This window comes from Salmo salar, chromosome ssa05 (assembly GCF_905237065.1).
Source record: "Salmo salar chromosome ssa05, Ssal_v3.1, whole genome shotgun sequence".
Taxonomy (NCBI): Eukaryota; Metazoa; Chordata; class Actinopteri; order Salmoniformes; family Salmonidae; genus Salmo; species Salmo salar.
Window position 1 is genome coordinate 6678792 of NC_059446.1, and position 23233 is coordinate 6702024.

At 41.8% G+C, this 23233-nt stretch overlaps 1 protein-coding gene across 1 annotated transcript in view; it reads right to left on the minus strand.

Moving 5' to 3' along the window:
* The window catches only part of LOC106604166 (protocadherin-11 X-linked), a 258929-nt gene that overhangs the window by 89625 nt on the left and 146071 nt on the right, over positions 1 to 23233 (minus strand). The window contains exon 5 of the mRNA XM_014198585.2: positions 12660 to 12695. Coding sequence (XP_014054060.1) covers positions 12660 to 12695 — 36 coding nt within the window. The remainder of the gene's footprint in view (positions 1 to 12659; positions 12696 to 23233) is intronic.

Here is a 23233-nt window from a genome sequence, read left to right on the forward strand (position 1 = left end):
TGTCTGGAGGGAAACACATGGAAACACAACATTAATTTAACGTCACGTGATGCTGTGTCTGGAGGGAAACACATGGAAACACAACATTAATTTAACGTCACGTGATGCTGGGTCTGAGAACACCACAGAACGATATGTTGTTTTATATGTTTTTGATGTGGTGGACGTTGTTGGTGCATTCAGTTGCAGAGAGAGCTAATTCAATCACCTTGGAGACGACATTTGGGGGGAAATCTCAGACTAATTGGTTGCGTATTATGGGATTGTTCTTGCATGTCTAACAAGACAAGTCCCCATCATTGTCACGTCTTCTCTGAGGAATATCGTATTACGTCATGGCAATCTAATTGATACAGTGGTCTTAGAACCTAAAATCATAGCTCTTCTGAGATATATATATATATATATATATCAGTCAAGCCTAATGACATACTATTCAAAAATGAACGTTGACTACTTATAATGTAAGAGTTTTAATTGACAGTTACTGCCCATAAAATTATTATAATAGATTGACCCTTTTGACGAGGCTGCACCGTGATCTACTTTTCTCACCCGCCCAATTTAGATAAAGGGAAGGAAGGTGTGGATGAACTGACTTTGATTAGAAAAGGTCTGTCTGAGGATTGTACCAGTTTGTAGATCTCTTCTCCTCACAAAGGGAGTAGTTCTTTGATTTCTCTGGAGAGTTACAGAAGTTCATGTGGTGACCTTTTTCCAGGAGCACGATGGCAGCACTACAAAGGGAAACACTCCATAGGGAGGTCAATATCCACAAATGCTAGCCGTTCTTCATGAAAAGAGAACATGGTTGAGTCACATTGTGAAACACAAATAAAGGGTAATCCGTGAACATCAATTATCAATTTTTTTTTCATCTCTAGCACATTCTACACCTTTAACTATAATCATATTTAAAAACTGAATTAATTGAAATTAGATGTTGTTTCAGAAGGTCTTTCTTTGCCAAGTCAACCCCCCCAAAATTTGAGCTTTAACATTGAAGACAATTAACAGTGAAAAGACTAAAGTATTATTACATGCAATTTTCTAAATGGTGAGGAGATTTTTTGGTTACATTGGACAGTTTGGAGAAAAAGGGCAATTTCACTGTGAATATGATTTCATTTCATAACACGATTCTCAGTCTCAAATTGCATCTTATGAGGAAAATAAAACACTGAAAACTTGATTAAATTGCCATATGTTTTGTTATTGTGTTTCAGTTTGTATTCAACCTGTTATTCAGACTGATTAGAACAAATGTTTCATAAAACAATATCATAGCCTCACCCCAATAATCTACATTTCTCAATCTCTAGAGCTGCTAAAGCAATATGGGAGTTCTGAATTAAAAAACATCATTAACACACGGTTCTTTCTCCTCACGGGGAGTCGTCTGTGCCTCTTTGAAAAAAAGCACTTTTCCTCCACCACTGTGGTATACCGATAAAGACCTTATTGTTCTTTGATAAGGCAGACAGAATAAGGGAGAGGAAGAGAATGGGTTGGAGGGAAAAAAAAAAATCTTGGCTCAAACGAGGCCTCAGAGCTGCCAAAAACAGAGATCCACAAACAGCTTACCAGTTCATTTAGGACTATCAGAGGGTTGACTAAACTAAATCCTTACAATTAAAACGCTGAAAGAAAAACTTACGAGATTTTCTGCTTTGTGATGTCATTATGAACAATAAAGAAAGTAATGTATTTCCTTCATTGAAGAGGGTGTATGTGTAGGTATGTGTGTGTGTGCTCATGCGTGTTGAAAAGACAAGTTTCCAGGACTACCACCAGTGTGTGGAGAGAATTCTCCTTTATACTTCACAGTCCCTAAACACCTCTAAGATCTGTTTTTATTGTGCTAATTGTCTCAAGTAAATTAGTTGTCAAGCCTGTCAGTCGATTACCATTTCTTCCAAAAACTGAAGCCAAAACTACTCAATTGGCGTTAAGGTTAGGTACAGGTTTGATAGGATCAATAAGAGAAGGGACTGTTTAGCTAGTCCTTCCATCAAAGATAACATGGCCGGCCAGTTTATTCCACAATGAAAGTAATTAAATGATATCAGCCTAGGAATATCCTGTTTTTCTCACATTTAGTCAAGCTGTCGACTACTCCACCACATCAATGTCAAGCTGTTGACAACTCCACCACAGCAATGTCAAGCTGTCGATTACCCCACCACATCAATGTCAATCTGTCGACTACTCCACCACAGCAATGTCAAGCTGTCGTCTACTCCACCACAGCAATGTCAAGCTGTCGACAACTCCACCGCAGCAATGTCAAGCTGTCGACTACTCCACCACAGCAATGTCAAGCTGTCGACTACTCCACCACAGCAATGTCAAGCTGTCGACAACTCCACCACAGCAATGTCAAGCTGTTGACAACTCCACCACAGCAATGTCAAGCTGTCGATTACCCCACCACATCAATGTCAATCTGTCGACTACTCCACCACAGCAATGTCAAGCTGTCGACTACTCCACCACAGCAATGTCAAGCTGTCGACAACTCCACCGCAGCAATGTCAAGCTGTCGACTACCCCACCACAGCAATGTCAAGCTGTCGACTACTCCACCACAGCAATGTCAAGCTGTCGACAACTCCACCACAGCAATGTCAAGCTGTTGACAACTCCACCACAGCAATGTCAAGCTGTCGATTACCCCACCACATCAATGTCAAGCTGTCGACTACTCCACCACAGCAATGTCAAGCTGTTGACAACTCCATCACAGCAATGTCAAGCTGTCGATTACTCCACCACATCAATGTCAAGCTGTCGACAACTCCACCACATCAATGTCAAGTCTTCATGAACGGAAAGTACAGGATCATATTTACAGAGCTTTGGCAGCTCCATGAGAAGCCGTCTGCATCTCAAATGGCAACCTATTCCCTACATAGCGCACTACTCCTGACCAGGGCCCTAAGGGAATAGGGTGTCATTTGGAATGCAGCTGCTCACTTCCTCTCCACATGTTTCTAATTTATTTGAGTCTTTCTGCTCTGACAATGACAGCCAGAATTGATTCAAACAAACAGCTGTCCATGATAATTAGGACATAATGATAGCGTGGAGTTTTTATATCTCTGTCAGATGTTTATACAAATGGAATTTGTGTAAAGGTGTAAAAAGATAAATCAATCTAGTTTTCAATCTGCACAGAGGCTGAAAATAAGTGCATATTTCTCCTAACAGTGTGCTTTTTTTTATGGTTGGTCTTTTTCTTTGTTGTGTTGAGAGAAAAGATTGACACGACAACAACAGTCATGGTGTACGTATTGTTAAAGCATTACTACGTAGTCTAAAGAACATGCCAGAAATCCATAAAACAAACACAAGCTGGTGTAAGAGATATAAAGACCAAACAGAGTCTGCCAGATAAAACAGTGCCTTGAAAACTATGTGCATAGAGAGAGAGATAAAAAAAAACAACAGAGGAAAGAAGCCAAGTTCTATAACAAGCCAGCCCTATCCAAACTAAAGCCACTCTCTTGGTAGCGAACCAGACAATGTGCAGATGGACCTGGCTTCACGGTGGGGTGAGGGATTAGGAATCCCTTGTATTTTCATGCGGAGGAGAGGAGAAACTATAGAGTAGGATATACTATACACCACTTCAACCAGGGAGAAGATACAGCTCAATGAGTTACCTAGCTACCTTCTCTCTCCTATACACTTCTACATCCAAATATCATAAATATAGAAAAGAGAGAGAGAGGTAAACCATGTTGCATGATAAACATCAGTCTGCCTTCCAATCCCCTTATCCCTTTGAATGATAAACTGGGCTCACTTACAAGTGGATCAAAGCAGATTTGCTGTGATCATCCTGGATGCATCACCTAGACCTGGACAAATCTGTTTGAGGAAAATTTTGATTTTTCATCAACTGTCTTTTTGTTTTTCTTCGAACTTATTCCGTGCCTCTTTAATTTTAATTTAATTTTTTGTTCTTTTTGAGCTTTAACCCTTTACCCCCAATCAAAACTGTTAAATAACACATATGGAATCATGTAATAACCAAAAAGCGTTAAACAATAAAAGTACATTTTGATTTGATTGATTGTGAAAACATATACAGTACCAGTCAAAAGTTTTGACACACCTACTCATTCAAGGGTTTTTCTTTTCTTTAGTATTTTCTACATTGTATAATAAAAGTGAAGACATCAAAACTATGAAATAACACATATGGAATCATGTAGTAAGCAAAAAAAGTGTTATTTGAGATTCTTCAAAGTAGCCACCCTTTGCCTTGATGACAGCTTTCCACATTCTTGGCATTCTCTCAACCAGCTTCATGAGGTAGACACCTGAAATGCATTTCAATTAACAGGTGTGCCCTGTTAAAAGTTAATTTGTGGAATTTCTTTACTTCTTAACACATTTGAGCCGATCAGTTGTGTTGTGACAAGGTAGGGGTGGTATACAGAAGATAGTCCTATTTGGTAAAAGACCAAGTCTTTTACCAAATAGGAAGAACAGCTCAAATAATAGGAAGAACAGCTCAAATAAGCAACGAGAAATGACAGTCCATCATTACTTTTAGGTCAGTCAATCCAGAAAATGTCAAGAACTTTGAACGTTTCTTCAAGTGCAGTCACAAAGAACAATACAGCATAATAATGAAACTGGCTCTCATAAGGACCGCCACAGGAAAGGAAGACCCAGAGTTACCTCTGTTGCAGAGGATAAGTTCATTAGAGATAACTGCACCTCAGATTTCAGCCCAAATAAATGCTTCACTGAGTTCAAGTAACTTACACATCTCAACATCAACTGTTCAGAGGAGACATGCATGAATCAGGCCTTCATGGTCAAATTTTTGCAAAGAAACCACTACTAAAGGACACCAATAAAAAGAAGAGACATGCTTGGGCGATGAAACACAAGCAATGGACATTAGACTGGTGGAAATCTGTCCTTTGTGAGATGCAGAGTAGGAGAATGGATGATCTCCGCATGTGTGGTTCCCACCATGGAGGAGGAGGTGTGAAGGTGCTTAGCTGATGAGACTGTCTGTGATTTACTTTGAATTCAAGGCACACTTAACCAGCATTTCAACCACAGCATTCTGCACCGATACGCCATCCAATCTGGTTTGCGCTTAGTGTGTCACGATCGCTGTCTTCAAACTCCCTGTCGTAAATAAGCCAAGGCGCAACGTGCATGGAATTCCACATCCTTTAGTCGAAGTGAAACCAAAAACAATACAGAAAGGAAACGAAATGTGACGTTCTGGGCTGCTTGCAGGCAGCTACACAAAATCAAGATCCCACAATCACAGGTGGGAAAAAGGGCTACCTAAGTATGATCCCCAATCAGAGACAACAATAGACAGCTGCCTCTGATTGGGGACCATACCCAGCCAAACAAAGAAATAAGAAAACTAAATTGCCCACCCAAATCACAACCTGACCTGACCAAATAGAGAAATAGAAAGGCTGTCACATAGAAAGGCGTGACAGTACACCCCCCCCCCAAAGGTGCGGACTCTGGCCGCAAAACCTGACTCTATGGGGGAGGGTCTGGGTGGGCATCTAGCCTCGGTGGCGACTCCGGTTCGGGACGTAGACCCAGCTCTGCTTGCTGATCCCTCCGCTTCCGTGGAACCGGGCCATGGATTGTCGCCGGAGGCTCCGGACCGTGGATCGTTGCCGGAGGAACCGGACCGTGGATCGTCGCCGGGGGCTTTGGCCTGCCGACCGTTGCAGGAGGCTCTGGACTGCCGACCGTTGCCGGAGCCTCTGGACTGCTGACCGTGCCAGAGACTCCAATCAGAGACAACGATAGACAGCTGCCTCTGATTGGGGACCATACCCGGCCAAACAAAGAAATAAGAAACCAAAATCACACCCTGACCTGACCAAGTAGAGAAATAGAAAGGCTCTCTATGGTCAGGGCGTGACATAGTGGGACTATCATTTGCTTTTTAACAGTACAATGACCCAAAACACACCTCCAGGCTGTGTAAGGGCTATTTGACCAAGAAGGAGAGTGATGGAGTGCTGCATCAAATGACCTGGCCTGCACAATCACCCAACCTCAACCTAATTGAGATGGTTTGGGAAGAGTTGTTTCGCAGAGTGAAAAAAAATCAGTCAACAAGTGTTCAGCATATGTTGGGAACTTCTTCAAGACTCTTGGAAAAGCATTCCAGGTGAATTTGGTTATGAGAATGTCAAGCATGTGCAAAGCTGTAATCAAGGCAAAGGTTGGCTACTTTGAAGAATCTAACACTTTTTTGGTTACTACATGATGTCTTCACTATTATTATAAAATGTAAAAAATAGCAAAAATAAAGAAAAACCCTTGGATGAGTAGGTGTTCCAAAACTTTTGACTTTTACTGTATATATGTACTGCATACTGTGTGTGTGTGTATGTATGTATATATATATATATATATATATATATATATATATATATATATATATATATATATATATATATATATATATATATATATATATATATATATATATATATATATATACACACACATATATATATACACATCACCTCTATTCAACCAGGTAGACTATTTGAGAACAAGTTCTCATTTACAACTGCAACCTGGCCAAGATAAAGCAAAGCACTGCGACACAAACAACAACACAGAGTTACACATGGAATAAACAAGCGTACAGTCAATAACACAATAGAAAAAAAGAAAGTCTATATACAGTGTGTGCAAATGGCGTGAGGAGGTAAGGCAATAAATAGGCCACAGTAGCGGAGTAATTACAATTTAGCAGGTTAACACTGGAGCGATAGATGAGCAGATGATGATGTGCAAGTAGAGATACTGGTGTGCAAAAGAGCAGAAAAGTAAATAAAACAATATGGGGATGAGGTAGGTAGATTGGGTGGGCTATTTACAGATGGGCTATGTACAGTTGCAGCGATCGGTTAGACGCTCAGATAGCTGATGTTTAAAGTTAGTGAGAGTAATATAAGTCTCCAGCTTCAGCGATTTTTGCAATTCATTCCAATCATTGGCAGCAGAGAACTGGAAGGAAAGGTGGCCAAAGTAGGTGTTGGCTTTGGGGATGACCAGTGAGATATACCTGCTGGAGTGCGTGCTATGGGTGGGTGTTATTATCGTCACCAGTGAGATGAGATAAGGTGGAGTTTTACCTAGCGTAGACTTATAGATGACCTGGAGCCAGTGGGTCTGGCGATGAATATTTAGCAAGGGCCAGCAGACTAGAACATGCAGGTCGCAGTGGTGGGTCATATAAGGGGCTTTGGTGACAAAACGGATGGCACTGTGATAGACTGCATCCAGTTTGCTGAGTAGAGTATTGGAAGCTATTTTGTAAATGACATTGCCGAAGTCAAGGATCGGTAGGATAGTCAGTTTTACAAGGGTATGTTTGGCGGCGTGAGTGAAGGAGGCTTGGTTGCGAAATAAGAAGCCGACTCTAGATTTGATATTGGATTGGAGATGCTTAATATGAGTTTGGAAGGGGAGTTTACAGTCTAGCCAAACACCTGTGTATTGGTAGTTGTCCACATATTCTAAATCATAACTGTCCAGAGTAGTGATGCTAGTCGGGCGGGCGGGTGCGGGCAGCGAAAGGTTGAAAAGCATGCATTTGGTTTTACTAGCATTTAAGAGCCGTTGGAGGCCACGGAAGGAGTGTTGTATGGCATTGAAGCTCGTTTGGAGGTTAGTTAACATAGTGTCCAAAGAAGGGCCAGATGTATACAGAATGGTGTCAACTGCGTAGAGATGGATCAGGGAATCACCCGCAGCAAGAGCCATATCATTGATGTATACAGAGAAAAGAGTCGGCATGAGAATTGAACCCTGTGGTACCCCCATGGAGACTGCCAGAGGCCCGGACAACAGGCCCTCCGATTTGATACTCTGAACTCTGTCTGAGAAGTAGTTGGTGAACCAGGCGAGGCAGTCATTTGAGAAGCCAAGGCTGTTGATTCTGCCGATAAGAATACAGTGATTGACAGAGTCGAAAGCCTTGGCCAGGTCAATGAAGACGGCTGCACAGTACTGTCTTTCATCGATGGCGGTTATGATATCGTTTAGTACCTTGAGCGTGGCTGAGGTACACCCGTGACCAGCTCGGAAACTGGATTGCACAGCGGAGAAGGTACGGTGGGAATCGAAATGGTCAATGATCTGTTTATTAACTTGGCTTTCGAAGACTTTAGACAGGCAGGGCAGGATGGATATAGGTCTATAACAGTTTGGGTCTAGAGTGTCACCCCCTTTGAAGAGTGGGATGACCACGGCAGCTTTTCAATCTTTAGGGATCTCGGATGATACGAAAGTGAGGTTGAACAGACTGGTAATAGGGGTTACAACAATGGCAGCGGATAATTTTAGAAAGAGAGGTTCCAGATTGTCTAGCCCAGCTGATTTGTACGGGTCCAGGTTTTGCAGCTCTTTCAGAACATCTGCAATCTGGATTTGGTTGAAGGAGAAGCTGGGGAGGCTTGGGCAAGTATCTGCAGGGGGGGGGGGGGGGGCGAAGCTGTTGGCTGGGGTTGGGGTAGCCAGGAGGAAAGCATGGCCAGCCGCAGAGAAATGCTTATTGAAATTCTCGATTATTGTGGATTTATCGGTGGTGACAGTGTTACCTAGCCTCAGTGCAGTGGGAAGCTGGGTGGAGGTGCTCTTATTCTCCATGGATTTTACAGTGTCCCAAAACTTTTTGGAGTTACAGCTACAGGATGCAAATTTCTGTTTGAAAAAGCTATTCTTTGCTTTCCTGACTGACTGCGTGTATTGGTTCCCGACTTCCCTGAAAAGTTGCATATCGTGGGGACAATTCGATGCTAGTGCAGTCCGCCACAGGATGTTTTTGTGCTGGTCGTGGGAAGTCAGGTCTAGAGTGAACCAAGGACTATATCTGTTCTTAGTTCTACATTTTTTGAAAGGGGCATGCTTATTTAAGGTGATGGTGAGGAAATTACTTTTAAAGAACGACCAGGCATCCTCGACTGACGGGATGAGGTCAATACCCTTCCAGGATCCCCCGGCCAGGTCGATTAGAAAGGCCTGCCCGCAGAAGTGTTTTAGGGAGTGTTTGTCAGTGATGAGGGGTGGTCGTTTGATATAGGTATAGATATAAATATATATATTAAGAGTTATAGAGTAGATATAGATAGATAGATATATAGATAGATAGATAGATAGATAGATAGATAGATAGATAGATAGATAGATAGATAGATAGATAGATAGATAGATAGATAGATAGATAGATAGATAGATAGATAGATAGATAGATAGATAGATAGATAGATAGATAGATAGATAGATAGATAGATAGATAGATAGATAGATAGATAGATAGATAGATAGATAGATAGATAGATAGATAGATAGATAGATAGATAGATAGATAGATAGATAGATAGATAGATAGATAGATAGATAGATAGATAGATAGATAGATAGATAGATAGATAGATAGATAGATAGAGATACATGTAAATATACACTACCGGTCAAAAGTTTTAGAACACCTACTCATTCAAGGGTTTTTCTTTTTTTGTACTATTTTCTACATTGTAGAATTGTACAATAATAGTGAAGACATCAAAACTATGAAAACTATGAAATAACATATGTGAAATCACACATATGGAATCATGTAGTAACCATGAGTTGTGCTACAGCTTGAATTCAAAATTGATTAAATATATGTTTTTCTCACCCATCTACACACAACACACCATAATGACAAAGTGAAAAAATGTTTTTAGAAATATCTGCACATTTATTGAAAATGAAAAAAATTAATATTTAATTTACAGAAGCATTCACACCCCTGAGTCAATACATGTTAGAATCACCTTTGGCAGCGATTACAGCTGTGAGTCTTTCTGGGTAAATCTATAAGAGCATTGCACACCTGGATTGTACAATATTTCCACATTATTAAAACAATCCTTCAAGTTCTGTCAAGTTGGTTGTTAATCATTGTTAAACAGCCATTTTCAAATCCTGCCATAGATTTTCAAGCAGATTTAAGTCAAAACTGTAACTAGGCCCCTCAGGAACATTCAATGTCATCTTGGTAAGCAACTCCAGTGTACATTTGGCTTTGTGTTTTAGGTTATTGTTCTGCTGAAATGTGAGTTTGTCTTCCAGTGTCCATTAGAAAACAGACTGAACCAGGTTTTCCTCTAAGATTTAGCCTTTGCTTAGTTCTATTCCGTTTATTTTTATCCTAAAATAACTCCCTAGTCCTTGTCGATGACAAGCATACCCATAACATGATGCAGCCACCACCATGCTTGAAAATATAAAGAATGGTAGTCAGTGATGTGTTGTGTTGTATTGCTCCAAACATAACACTTTGTATTCAGGGCATGAAGTTCCTTTCTTTGCCACATTTTTTTGCAGTTTAACTTTAGTGCCTTTTTGCAAACAGGATGCATATTTTGGAATATTTCTGTTCTGTCCCTTGTTTTCATTCTGTCATTTAGCTTAGTATTGTGGAGTAACTACAATCTTGTTGAGCCATCTTCAGTTTTCTCCTGTCACAGTCATTAAACTCTGCAACTGTTTTAAAGTCGACATTGGCTTCATTGTGAAATCACTGAGGGGTTTCCTTCCTCTCCGGTAACTGAGTTAGGAAGGACTCCTGTATCCTTGTAGTGACTGGGTTTATTGATACACCATCCAAAGTGTACTTCATGTTGAAAGGGATATATACTATATACATAGATTTTTTTTTACCCATCTACCAATAGGTGCCCTTCTTTGTGAGGCATTGGAAAACCTCTCTGGTCTTTGTGGTTGAATCTGTATTTGAAATGCACTGCTCGACTGAGGGACCTTACAGACAGCTGTATGTGTGGTTTGTCAGAGATGAGGTAGTCATTAACAAATCATGTTAAACACTGTTATTACACACAGAGTGAGTCCATGCAACTTATTATGTGACTTGTTAAGCACATTTTTACTCCTGAATGTATTTAGGCTTGCCATAACTAAAGAGTTGATTATTTATTGAATCAAGACATTTAAGCTTTTCATTTTTAATTAATTTGTAACAATTTCTAAAAGCATAATTCCACTTTTGACATTAATTGGTATTGTGTGTAGGCCAGTGACATAAAATCGAAATTAAATCAATTTTAATTTCAGGCTGTAACTCAATACAATGTGGAAAAAGGCAAAAGGGTATGAATACTTTTAGACAGGACTATTTAAAAAAAAAAATATATATATATATATATATATATATATATATATATATATAGGAACTATGTATTGATCTACTACAGTTAAACAGGAAGTAGAATCTGAAACATGGCAAATTAAACCAGAACACTATTCACCAACAACAGTCTGTCCACAGTCCAGATCATAGTGCAAGCCTGCTCAGTTGTAAAACAATAATATTTTGCACTCTGCATCCCTGCAATGTACGGTTGAGATGAAGCCTGAGGAAACCGTTGTCCTTGTTAAATATTGTGTAATGCATCACTTTTATATGATTCATATGAATATCAATTTTTCTTGTCAGGACTGTAATTACTTCATCGTTAACGTTCTGGCCATGACAACTATGTAATGGAGGAAGGGTCAGTGAGCCAGTCACGAGATGAGTAACCTTGACTGAGACCTGGATAATTAGCTCCCCAAGCTGAAGGCAAGACTTCAGTTCAAAGGGTTAACACAGTATTGTGGTGGGTCTTGCAGGAGGCCGGGGTGCAACGCTGTCAGTCACATAGTGACAAGCTCAAGGCTTTACATACAGAACAGAATTCAGTGAACTGAACTCCAAGGCCTGGGTTAAGTGTTGCGATATACAATATATGAGAAAAATAGATTTATTGTAAGAAAACGAAAGTGAAAAATAGATGAAAGGTAAGAGAAGACATGAAGGTCATGTGTTGCAGTATAATTCCATTTGCTGTTATGTGGTCTGGCTGCCGTAAGAGTTGGGTGAAAAAAGGGTTCTGTCTCTTTTGTTGCCGTAGGAACAAGCCAGGTAGAGAGCTGTGCCATCAAACGTAGAGAAACTGAGAGAATTTGAAAAGAACGTTGTTTCTACATCGCTGAGTCTTACAGAAAACTTTAAATTGTAAACCAAAACATCAGCAATCCAAACAGAGAACAGAACACTTCAATTTCAAGAACTGAATTGGATGCATGCTGCACCTTCAGGGCTTTGACGTGGTACAAAGCAGCCCGTGAAGGAAACAACATTCTTGTGAAGAAGAGTGTCCTTTCATGACAATTAAAGAATTACCCATGCATGCAAGACAAGACGAATATAACACCTTACAAACAACTCACAAAGTGACATCTGCTTAAAACGAATGCATTTTGGTTGAAGCTACTTGTATTTAATTGACCTGACTAATGACTAAACAATCAAAATAACAACTCTGCCCTTACAATTAACCTGTTTGTTTAATGCATCATTCGAATTTTTATCAGCCGTCTTGTTGTTAGTTTCAAAGTTAAACTGACAGGTAAGGTTCATGGACATAGAACATGGCATGGAACTCCAACATGTACACATGAAATGGTTCCACGTCCGGAGTTGTTTGCCTTTGGCAAGATAAATATAAAGATGAATAAAGTAAATGGCTGAGAAAATGCATTGTGGGGAAATGGTTAAGAAAAATGGCATGCAGTACTGTTAGACTTACGTTTGCAGATGTTATCTTGCTGAGAAGACAACCCTCCTGTAATAACACATGGTGGGGGGGGAAGAAAAAAAAGTCACTGTATACTATTCATGATTACACTGCATTCAACCACAGTATTGATTTTATCTGTAATTAAAGAGTCAAGCCTTAAAGATGGTTCATATGGAATGTCATCTTCAGGGACACAATCGATGTGAAATATTATTTTTCCTGGTTGTTGTTGGAAAACGCTCCGATAAATGTTTATGATATAAGCAGGTCAAAGTTCATCTACACGCTCAAAGATGGCTTTCTGTTTCAGATAGAATGGAGACTTCAGATCTGTATTGATTTCTTAGGGAGAGAACGAAGGCTGTTATAAGTCAAATTGTTATACTGCTCAGTTAGATAATACACCCTCATAAGAAAATGTAACATATGTTCAATGCAGAACCTGACATCACCACGACAACACAAGACAATAATAACTGACACCGATAAAGATGTGTTGGCATGTCAGCGGTGAAAGAGCACTGAATATCAAATGAAGCATCAAAAATGAACAATAAACAGTGTCAAGCTTCTAAATTGGGAACAAAGAAGCCCACAAGGCTGCAGAATAGAGTCTCTTCTTCCAGGGGACCAGATAACAGTTTAGAGAGAGATATAACAGTATTTTAATTGTTTATCACCAATGTTGTTTTCTTTGTGCTGTGTATAATAATCTGACCACGTGACTGAGGGAGATCTGAGGTTGAATGGGAAACATTGATGATGTCGACAAGCTGAGAGGGTTACTGACTGAGGTCTGAGGGTGAAGGGAAACATTGAAAGAGAAAGACAAGCTGAGAGGGTTACTGACTGAGGTCTGAGGGTGAAGGGAAACATTGAAAGAGAAAGACAAGCTGAGAGGGTTACTGACTGAGGTCTGAGGGTGAAGGGAAACATTGATGAGAAAGACAAGCTGAGAGGGTTACTGACTGAGGTCTGAGGGTGAAGGGAAACATTGAAAGAGAAAGACAAGCTGAGAGGGTTACTGACTGAGGTCTGAGGGTGAAGGGAAACATTGAAAGAGAAAGACAAGCTGAGAGGGTTACTGATTGAGGTCTGAGGGTGAAGGGAAACATTGAAAGAGAAAGACAAGCTGAGAGGGTTACTGATTGAGGTCTGAGGTTGAATGGGAAACATTGATGAGAAGGACAAGCTGAGAGGGTTACTGACTGAGGTGAAATGATGAACAAAAAGTACGTTATCAACACATCAAGAAATCACCCCACTAATGTGAATGATGAACAGGAACTAGTAAGTGAGTATATTTATACAGAAAGCGTAGTAATATGTCAACAAATCAAGAGATCACACTTTGTTCACTGAAGGACAATGGAGCTGTGAGTGTGTGCAGTCTGTGTTTTATAACACTATTTTTAGTCTGTGTTTTTAACACAATATCCCTGACATTGAAACATGTGTCTTGTTAGGTCACAAATAAGTGGCGTAATATAGCAACAAGCTAACAGGCAAGCACTGTCTATTACAGTTTAAATGATACTGGTGAAAACTTCATGCCAAGCTATGCATTTCCTATAGCCTATGCAAAAACTAATTTGCAGGAGAACGATGAAAATGCTTTGGTCAAGTTCAACTGTGTTATTGTCTCACAGCAGTGAAAAATAGAGCAACCTGTTAACATTCATAAATGCGACTGAGCCTGCGGTCTGGCTAGCCAGAAGACCATATGTATGTGCAGCCCAGTAATGGAAAATGTCAATAAGCCGTCGGAAGACTGCCAGCATCCCAAACGACACCCTATCCCCTAAATATATTGCGCTATATTGGACCCATAAGGCAGTGCACTATGTAAGGAATAGGGGACCATTTGCGACTCAGTCACTCTTTTCTGAGGTTGGATGCGTTGGAGGATGGATATAAATAGTTTTATCCTTTAGGGTATAGAGGTAAATGGGATAGAAGTTCAAAATGTCTTTTTAAGATGATTGCCCCGTAAATTATTAAGTTGTTAATGAGGGTGAATGCTGCCAAGTGACAATCCTTCCTCGGGCAGAGTAAGAAAAGAGTAATCAACCCAAATTAATTAGCAAATAACTGGTCAAACCACGAAAGGAACTGTGGTAGTATTATGCCAGAAGAGATGTGTTGGTTGTAGAGAAGACGTTTGATTGATCTGAACTTCCTGTTTATAGAACATCTAAAGCTAGTCTGATTACCTCATTCTAGTCTAACATTAGGTAGCTAGATCAGTTTAACTGGATCCCCTCAGAGAATTAGTTGGGCTGTAGTTGGTCCACTTAGCTAGCGTTAATATTGTCTTGCCATTGAGACTGAAACCTGATTTTATAAAAAAAAATATATATATATATATATTATTTAATGCGTCAAACATGAAGACAAAGTTAGGAGCTGAAGTTCTGTACTTGTCAACGTTGTTTGAAGTGGTGTTTTATTTACATTGTGAACCGGACCTAGCAGTCAAACAGCTACGGTACATTCCTTTGGTACTATGTTCTATTCAACATTTCACGATGTAAATAGCTTTGCGTTACAGACCTCACCAACCAATTAAATGTGTGATAGAGCAACACAGTTGAACAGAGAAAGTTCTTGAAAAGATGACCTTAAAGTAGCCTTAGTTTTCTAACCTATGTATATTGTATATCACAGTTTACAGGAGAGAATAATATGTGATCCTTCTGTGTAGTGCTGGGTCGCTGACCCTCTCCTCTCCATCTATAAGCCCCTCCAGACCACTGGTTTCCAAGCACCCACAGCCATGCCTGGCACAGAGATGGAGATAAGTGCATGTACCCACATCAAAGCAGTAGAAGAGTGTCTTAGTGAGCAAAGGCAGTGGGGCTCGAACCGCAGCTTTGATCATTCTCAGCTTTCAGATAATTAAAATATTGGATAAATAATTGATTAAAAACACCAGAGCTCATTGTGCTGTTCTGCATCTAGATCCCAATTTATTCCAACCTTGACACTCGTCTTGTCTTTCGCTTTATATCAACAAATGTGTGGGTACAACTCCGAGAGGTACAAGGATGAATTGTGTCTCTCCATTCAGCTTCACTAAATAATACATAAAACATAGTGATTGACATCACTTACAGTCTGTAGATTTAATATGAACAACAAGAAGCACTTTCGCTGCTGCAGAAATTGTTCAGGGTCGCATACGCTATCTACAGTGCTGTTGGAAAGTATTCAGACACCGTCTTTTTCCACATTTTGTTATGTTACAGCCTTATTCTAAAATTGATTAAATAAAACAAATTCCTCATCAACCTACACACAATACCCCATAATTGCAAAAGCGAAACCAGGTTTTTAGACATTTTTGCACAAATTGTTGCACAACTGAAAAACCTAAATTACATAAATATTCAGACTCTTTGCTATGGAAATTGACCTCAGGTGCATCCTGTTTCCATTGATCATCCTTGAGATTTTTCCACAACTTGATTGGAGTCCACCTGTGGTAAGTTCAATTGATTGGACATGATTTGGAAAGGCACACACCTGACTATATAAGGTCCCACAGTTGACTGTGTACGTCAGAGGAAAAATCAAGCCATGAGGTCAAAGGAATTGTCCGTAGAGCTCCGAGACAGGATTGTGTCGAGGCACAGATTGCATTATTGAAGGTCCCCAAGAACACAGCAACCTAAATCATTCTTAAATGGAAACCGTTTGGAACCACCAAGACTTCTTCTAGAGCTGGCCGTCTGGCCTAACTGAGCAACCGCGGGGTCTTCTAGAGCTGGCCGTCTGGCCTAACTGAGCAACCGCGGGGTCTTCTAGAGCTGGCCGTCTGGCCTAACTGAGCAACCGCGGGGTCTTCTAGAGCTGGCCGTCTGGCCTAACTGAGCAACCGCGGGGTCTTCTAGAGCTGGCCGTCTGGCCTAACTGAGCAACCGCGGGAGAAGGGCCTTGGTCAGGGAGGTGACCAAGAACCTGATGGCTCCAGAGTTCCTCTGTGGAGATGGGAGAACCTTCCAGAAGCACAACCATCTCTGCAGCACCTCACCAATCAGGGCTTTATGGTAGACTGGCCAGACAGAAGCCACTCCTCAGTAAAAGGCACATGACAGAACGCTTGGAGTTTACCTAAAGGCACCTAAAGGACTCTCAGACCATGAGAAACAAGATGCTCTGGTCTGATGAAACCAAAATTGAACTCTTTGACCTGAATGCCAAGCGTCATGTACAGAGGAAACCTGGCACCATCCCTACGGTGAAGCATGGTAGCGGCAGCATCCGCTACCATGTTTTTCAGAGGCAGGGACTGAGAGACTAGTCAGTATCGAGGGAAAGATGAACGGAACAAAAAACAGTAAAATCCTTGATGAAAACTGCTCCATAGCTCTCAGGACCTCAGACTGGGACGAAGGCTCACCTTCCAACAGAACAACGACCCTAAGCACACAGCCAAGCCAACTTAGCAGTGGCTTCGGTGAATGTCCATGAGTGGCCCAGCCAGAGCCCGGACTTGAACTCAATTGAACATCTCTGCTGCCCATCCGACCTGACTGAGCTTGAGAGGATCTGTAGAGAAGAACGGGAGAAATTCCCCAAGTACAGGTGTGCCAAGCTTGTAGCGTCATACCCAAGAAGACTCTACACTGTTATCGCTGCCCAAGGTGCTTCAACAAAGTACTGAGTAAAGAGTCTGAATACTTATGTAAATTTGTTATTTCCTTATAAGCCTCTTTCTCCCTTCATGATGTGGTTATAACCCTCTTTCTACAGTGATGTGTTTATAACCCTCTTTCTCCCGTGACGATGTGGTTATAACACTCTTTCTCCCGTGATGATGTGGTTATAACCCTCTTTCTACAGTGATGTGTTTATAACCCTCTTTCTCCCGTGACGATGTGGTTATAACACTCTTTCTCCTGTGATGATGTGGTTATAACCCTGTTTCTCCTGTCATGATGTGGTTATAACCCTCTTTCTCCCATGACGATGTTGTTATAACCCTCTTTCTCCCTTCATGATGTGGTTATAACCCTCTTTCTCCCTACATGATGTGGTTATTACCCTCCTTCTCCCTTCATGATGTGGTTATAACCCTCTTTCTCCCTTCATGATAGATTATAACCCTCTTTCTCCCTTCATGATGTGGTTATAACCCTCTTTCTACCTTCATGATAGATTATAACCCTCTTTCTCCCTACATGATGTGCTTATAACCCTCTTTCTCCCTTCATGATAGATTATAACCCTCTTTCTCCCTTCATGATAGATTATAACCCTCCTTCTCCCTTCATGATAGATTATAACCCTCTTTCTCCCTACATGATGTGGTTATAACCCTCTTTCTCCCTTCATGATAGATTATAACCCTCTTTCTCCCTTCATGATAGATTATAACCCTCTTTCTCCCTTCATGATAGATTATAACCCTCTTTCTCCCTTCATGATAGATTATAACCCTCCTTCTCCCTTCATGATAGATTATAACCCTCTTTCTCCCTACATGATGTGGTTATAACCCTCTTTCTCCCTTCATGATAGATTATAACCCTCTTTCTCCCTTCATGATAGATTATAACCCTCCTTCTCCCTTCATGATAGATTATAACCCTCTTTCTCCCTACATGATGTGGTTATAACCCTCTTTCTCCCTTCATGATAGATTATAACCCTCTTTCTCCCTTCATGATAGATTATAACCCTCTTTCTCCCTTCATGATAGATTATAACCCTCTTTCTCCCTTCATGATAGATTATAACCCTCCTTCTCCCTTCATGATAGATTATAACCCTCTTTCTCCCTTCATGATAGATTATAACCCTCTTTCTCCCTTCATGATAGATTATAACCCTCTTTCTCCCTTCATGATAGATTATAACCCTCTTTCTCCCTTCATGATGTGGTTATAACCCTCCTTCTCCCTTCTCCCTTGATGATGTGGTTACAAGCCCTTTTCTTCCTTGATGATATGGTAATAACCTCTTTCTCCTTTGACGAGATGTGGGTATTTTCATGAAAGAGAAAATGCATATAATAATCATGAACTTCCTATGGGAGATGTCCTCCTTCTGGGTCAGAATGAGCTGTTGCTGTGTTGCAGTAATGTGTCGCAGTAATGACACTGCTAAATGTATTCCATTAAGCAATCATTCAACTGAATGTGGTGCTTTAAACCATGGTCACATTCATGTTCAACCCACATTCCAGATTCCATGTTCATCTCCAGTGGGAGAGCATGGCTGAAGGAAACTATCATGATTTTTTTAACCAGTACGCCGATGGCATATAGCGTGACATGATTGCAAGATTTCATGTCATTTTATATTTACCCGGCAACCCAAGGTGAGTACAACAAGGGTTGAGTGGCTTGAAAGAACGTTCCAGAATGTAGTGGTGAAGCTTCATTGTTGTTATTGGTCACTGTGGCTTTTTAGCGTCAACATTCCAACTTCAAATAACTTTGCTATTTTTACTACATGAATAGAAACCCTATATAACCAACGTTATTATTTGTAGCAGAAGTTTAGTCCTGAAACAGACCCTTACAGGACCAGTCAAAAGTTTGGACACACCTACTCATTCAAAGGTTTTACTTTATTTTTTACTATTTTCTACATTATTATTTGTAGCAGAAGTTTATACCCCAAACAGAAACTTCCATTCACCACACAGTACCTTCTAACACAAAACACATGTAATGTATTAGCTAACATTATCTAATGTTTGCAAACTATTTTTCAGTTTCATTTTACTTCCTGTCTTGTGTCTGCATGTCTTTCTTTACAGGAAGTCTCTCTATTACTTGTATACCTGAGAATGGGAAATTGCATACACCATACTTTGTTTTTCCCACAGTGTGGTTGAGCAATCCTTGCTACCTACTGTGTGGTATGGGTTTGTCAATTTGTTTGCGGTGCACTGAGTACTGTACTGTAATTGTTTCACCAGCCAACCCTCCCTCTGTCTGTGGTTGTTTCACCAGCCAACCCTCCCTCTGTCTGTGGTTGTTTCACCAGCCAACCCTCCCTCTGTCTGTGGTTGTTTCACCAGCCAACCCCTCACTCTGTCTGTGGTTGTTTCACCAGCCAACCCTCCCTCTGTCTGTGGTTGTTTCACCAGCCAACCCTCCCTCTGTCTGTGGTTGTTTCACCAGCCAACCCTCCCTCTGTCTGTGGTTGTTTCACCAGCCAACCCTCCCTCTGTCTGTGGTTGTTTCACCAGCTAACCCTCCCTCTGTCTGTGGTTGTTTCACCAGCCAACCCCTCCCTCTGTCTGTGGTTGTTTCACCAGCCAACCCTCCCTCTGTCTGTGGTTGTTTCACCAGCTAACCCTCCCTCTGTCTGTGGTTGTTTCACCAGCCAACCCTCCCTCTGTCTGTGGTTGTTTCACCAGCCAACCCTCCCTCTGTCTGTGGTTGTTTCACCAGCCAACCCTCCCTCTGTCTGTGGTTGTTTCACCAGCCAACCCCTCCCTCTGTCTGTGGTTGTTTCACCAGCCAACCCTCCCTCTGTCTGTGGTTGTTTCACCAGCCAACCCTCCCTCTGTCTGTGGTTGTTTCACCAGCCAACCCTCCCTCTGTCTGTGGTTGTTTCACCAGCCAACCCTCCCTCTGTCTGTGGTTGTTTCACCAGCCAACCCTCCCTCTGTCTGTGGTTGTTTCACCAGCCAACCCCTCCCTCTGTCTGTGGTTGTTTCACCAGCCAACCCTCCCTCTGTCTGTGGTTGTTTCACCAGCTAACCCTCCCTCTGTCTGTGGTTGTTTCACCAGCCAACCCTCCCTCTGTCTGTGGTTGTTTCACCAGCCAACCCTCCCTCTGTCTGTGGTTGTTTCACCAGCTAACCCTCCCTCTGTCTGTGGTTGTTTCACCAGCCAACCCTCCCTCTGTCTGTGGTTGTTTCACCAGCCAACCCTCCCTCTGTCTGTGGTTGTTTCACCAGCCAACCCTCCCTCTGTCTGTGGTTGTTTCACCAGCCAACCCCTCCCTCTGTCTGTGGTTGTTTCACCAGCCAACCCTCCCCTCTGTCTGTGGTTGTTTCACCAGCCAACCCTCCCTCTGTCTGTGGTTGTTTCACCAGCCAACCCCTCCCTCTGTCTGTGGTTGTTTCACCAGCCAACCCTCCCTCTGTCTGTGGTTGTTTCACCAGCCAACCCTCCCTCTGTCTGTGGTTGTTTCACCAGCCAACCCTCCCTCTGTCTGTGGTTGTTTCACCAGCTAACCCTCCCTCTGTCTGTGGTTGTTTCACCAGCCAACCCTCCCTCTGTCTGTGGTTGTTTCACCAGCCAACCCCTCCCTCTGTCTGTGGTTGTTTCACCAGCCAACCCTCCCTCTGTCTGTGGTTGTTTCACCAGCCAACCCTCCCTCTGTCTGTGGTTGTTTCACCAGCCAACCCTCCCTCTGTCTGTGGTTGTTTCACCAGCCAACCCTCCCTCTGTCTGTGGTTGTTTCACCAGCCAACCCTCCCTCTGTCTGTTCATCCCTTTCCTTGCAGAGGTCAGAGGAGTCAGAGAAGCCCTGGCATGTTTGTTATGAGTGAGAAACATCGACGGATGCCCACGGGGCCCCCTGGGGACTACTTGTATTATGTATCCTTCAGCTGGTCAACTTTCCCAAGCATCTGTACACTACAGGATCATGTCAAAGAGGATCACAAGCGTGGCAGAGCTGAAGGATAAAGGATTGACAGTTTGAAGGTTTTTACTGGCTGAAGAGTTCACTGTTTACTGTCTGTCTAGGGCAGTGAGTGACGATCTGAATTCGTAGTTTTCTAATGAACATAGAGTAGATTGGGAGAATGATATTAATGGTTTAACACTAATGAGATGTGGGTGCTCCCTCCCTCTCTCCACTGCAGTCAGTCTGCTCACTTCACAGTTTATTTCACAGTGTAAATAACGAGAGAGAGAGAGAGAGAGAGAGAGAGAGAGAGAGAGAGAGAGAGAGAGAGAGAGAGAGAGAGAGAGAGAGAGAGAGAGAGAGAGAGAGAGAGAGAGAGAGAGAGAGAGAGAGAGAGAGAGAGAGAGAGACCGGAGGATCTCAGTAGTGAGTGGTGAGAACAGTTATAGTCAACTGCAGTCCAACTGTGTGAATTCTGTGAAATGACAGTTAAAACCAAGCTGTCATGACAGCTCAGTATTCCAGTATCAACGTGGGGCCGTGGACTTGCGCTACTGAGAGACGATTTTGAGTTGCCTGTGTTTATTAACGCAGGATACGAGACGCCTCTCTCACAGCTCAGTCTGCACTGTCAGCATCACGTACTGTGTGCACTAGGCCTGCTCCCATCTCCTAACATTATGAATATGAACCAGACATGGTATTTCTCTCAAACATGGTTCAAGTGTACATTCCTCACTATAACTTACATTTCTTGCAAACTTGAGATTTTAGGCGATCAGTCTGTTTCAAATTTCAAACAATACATCTCCTAAAAACGAAAAATAAAATATGGCTAACAAACATTTCACCGTTTTACCGTTCACTTCTTAATTTGGGTTTTATTCTTCGAAGCTTAACGACCTATAGATAGTAATTCGAGATCTCTTCATACTACACGGGTTAGGAGGTGTGAATGCTACCAGGTTAGGAGGTATGAATTCTACCAGGTTAGGTGGTTAGGAGGTGTGAATTCTACCAGGTTAGGAGGTTAGGAGGTGTGAATTCTACCAGGTTAGGAGGTTAGGAGGTGTGAATTCTACCAGGTTAGGAGGTTAGGAGGTATGAATCTACCAGGTTAGGTGGTTAGGAGGTGTGAATTCTACCAGGTTAGGAGGTTAGGAGGTGTGAATACTACCAGGTTAGGAGGTTAGGAGGTGTGAATTCTACCAGGTTAGGAGGTTAGGAGGTGTGAAATCTTCCAGGTTAGGAGGTTAGGAGGTGTGAATTCTACCAGGTTAGGAGGTTAGGAGGTGTGAATTCTACCAGGTTAGGAGGTTAGGAGGTATGAATTCTACCAGGTTAGGTGGTTAGGAGGTGTGAAATCTTCCAGGTTAGGAGGTTAGGAGGTGTGAATTCTACCAGGTTAGGAGGTTAGGAGGTGTGAATTCTACCAGGTTAGGAGGTTAGGAGGTATGACTACCAGGTTAGGAGGTTTGAATTCTACCAGGTTAGGAGGTTAGGAGGTGTGAATTCTACCAGGTTAGGAGGTTAGGAGGTGTGAATTCTACCAGGTTAGGAGGTTAGGAGGTATGAATTCTACCAGGTTAGGAGGTTAGGAGGTGTGAATTCTACCAGGTTAGGAGGTTAGGAGGTGTGAATACTACCAGGTTAGGAGGTTAGGAGGTGTGAATACTACCAGGTTAGGAGGTTAGGAGGTGTGAATACTACCAGGTTAGGAGGTGTGAATACTACCAGGTTAGGAGGTTAGGAGGTGTGAATTCTACCAGGTTAGGAGGTGTTAATACTACCAGGTTAGGAGGTTAGGAGGTGTGAATTCTACCAGTGTGAGCTATACCGCGTTGTGTAAAGGGGTTGTAGTTTCCCTTAATACAATTACACAAAGCAATATTGGCACCACCATGTTCAAACCTATTTTGATTTACAAGTGGACATGTTGCCTTGTCATCAGCTTCTTCTTCTTCTTATTATTATTATTATTAAGT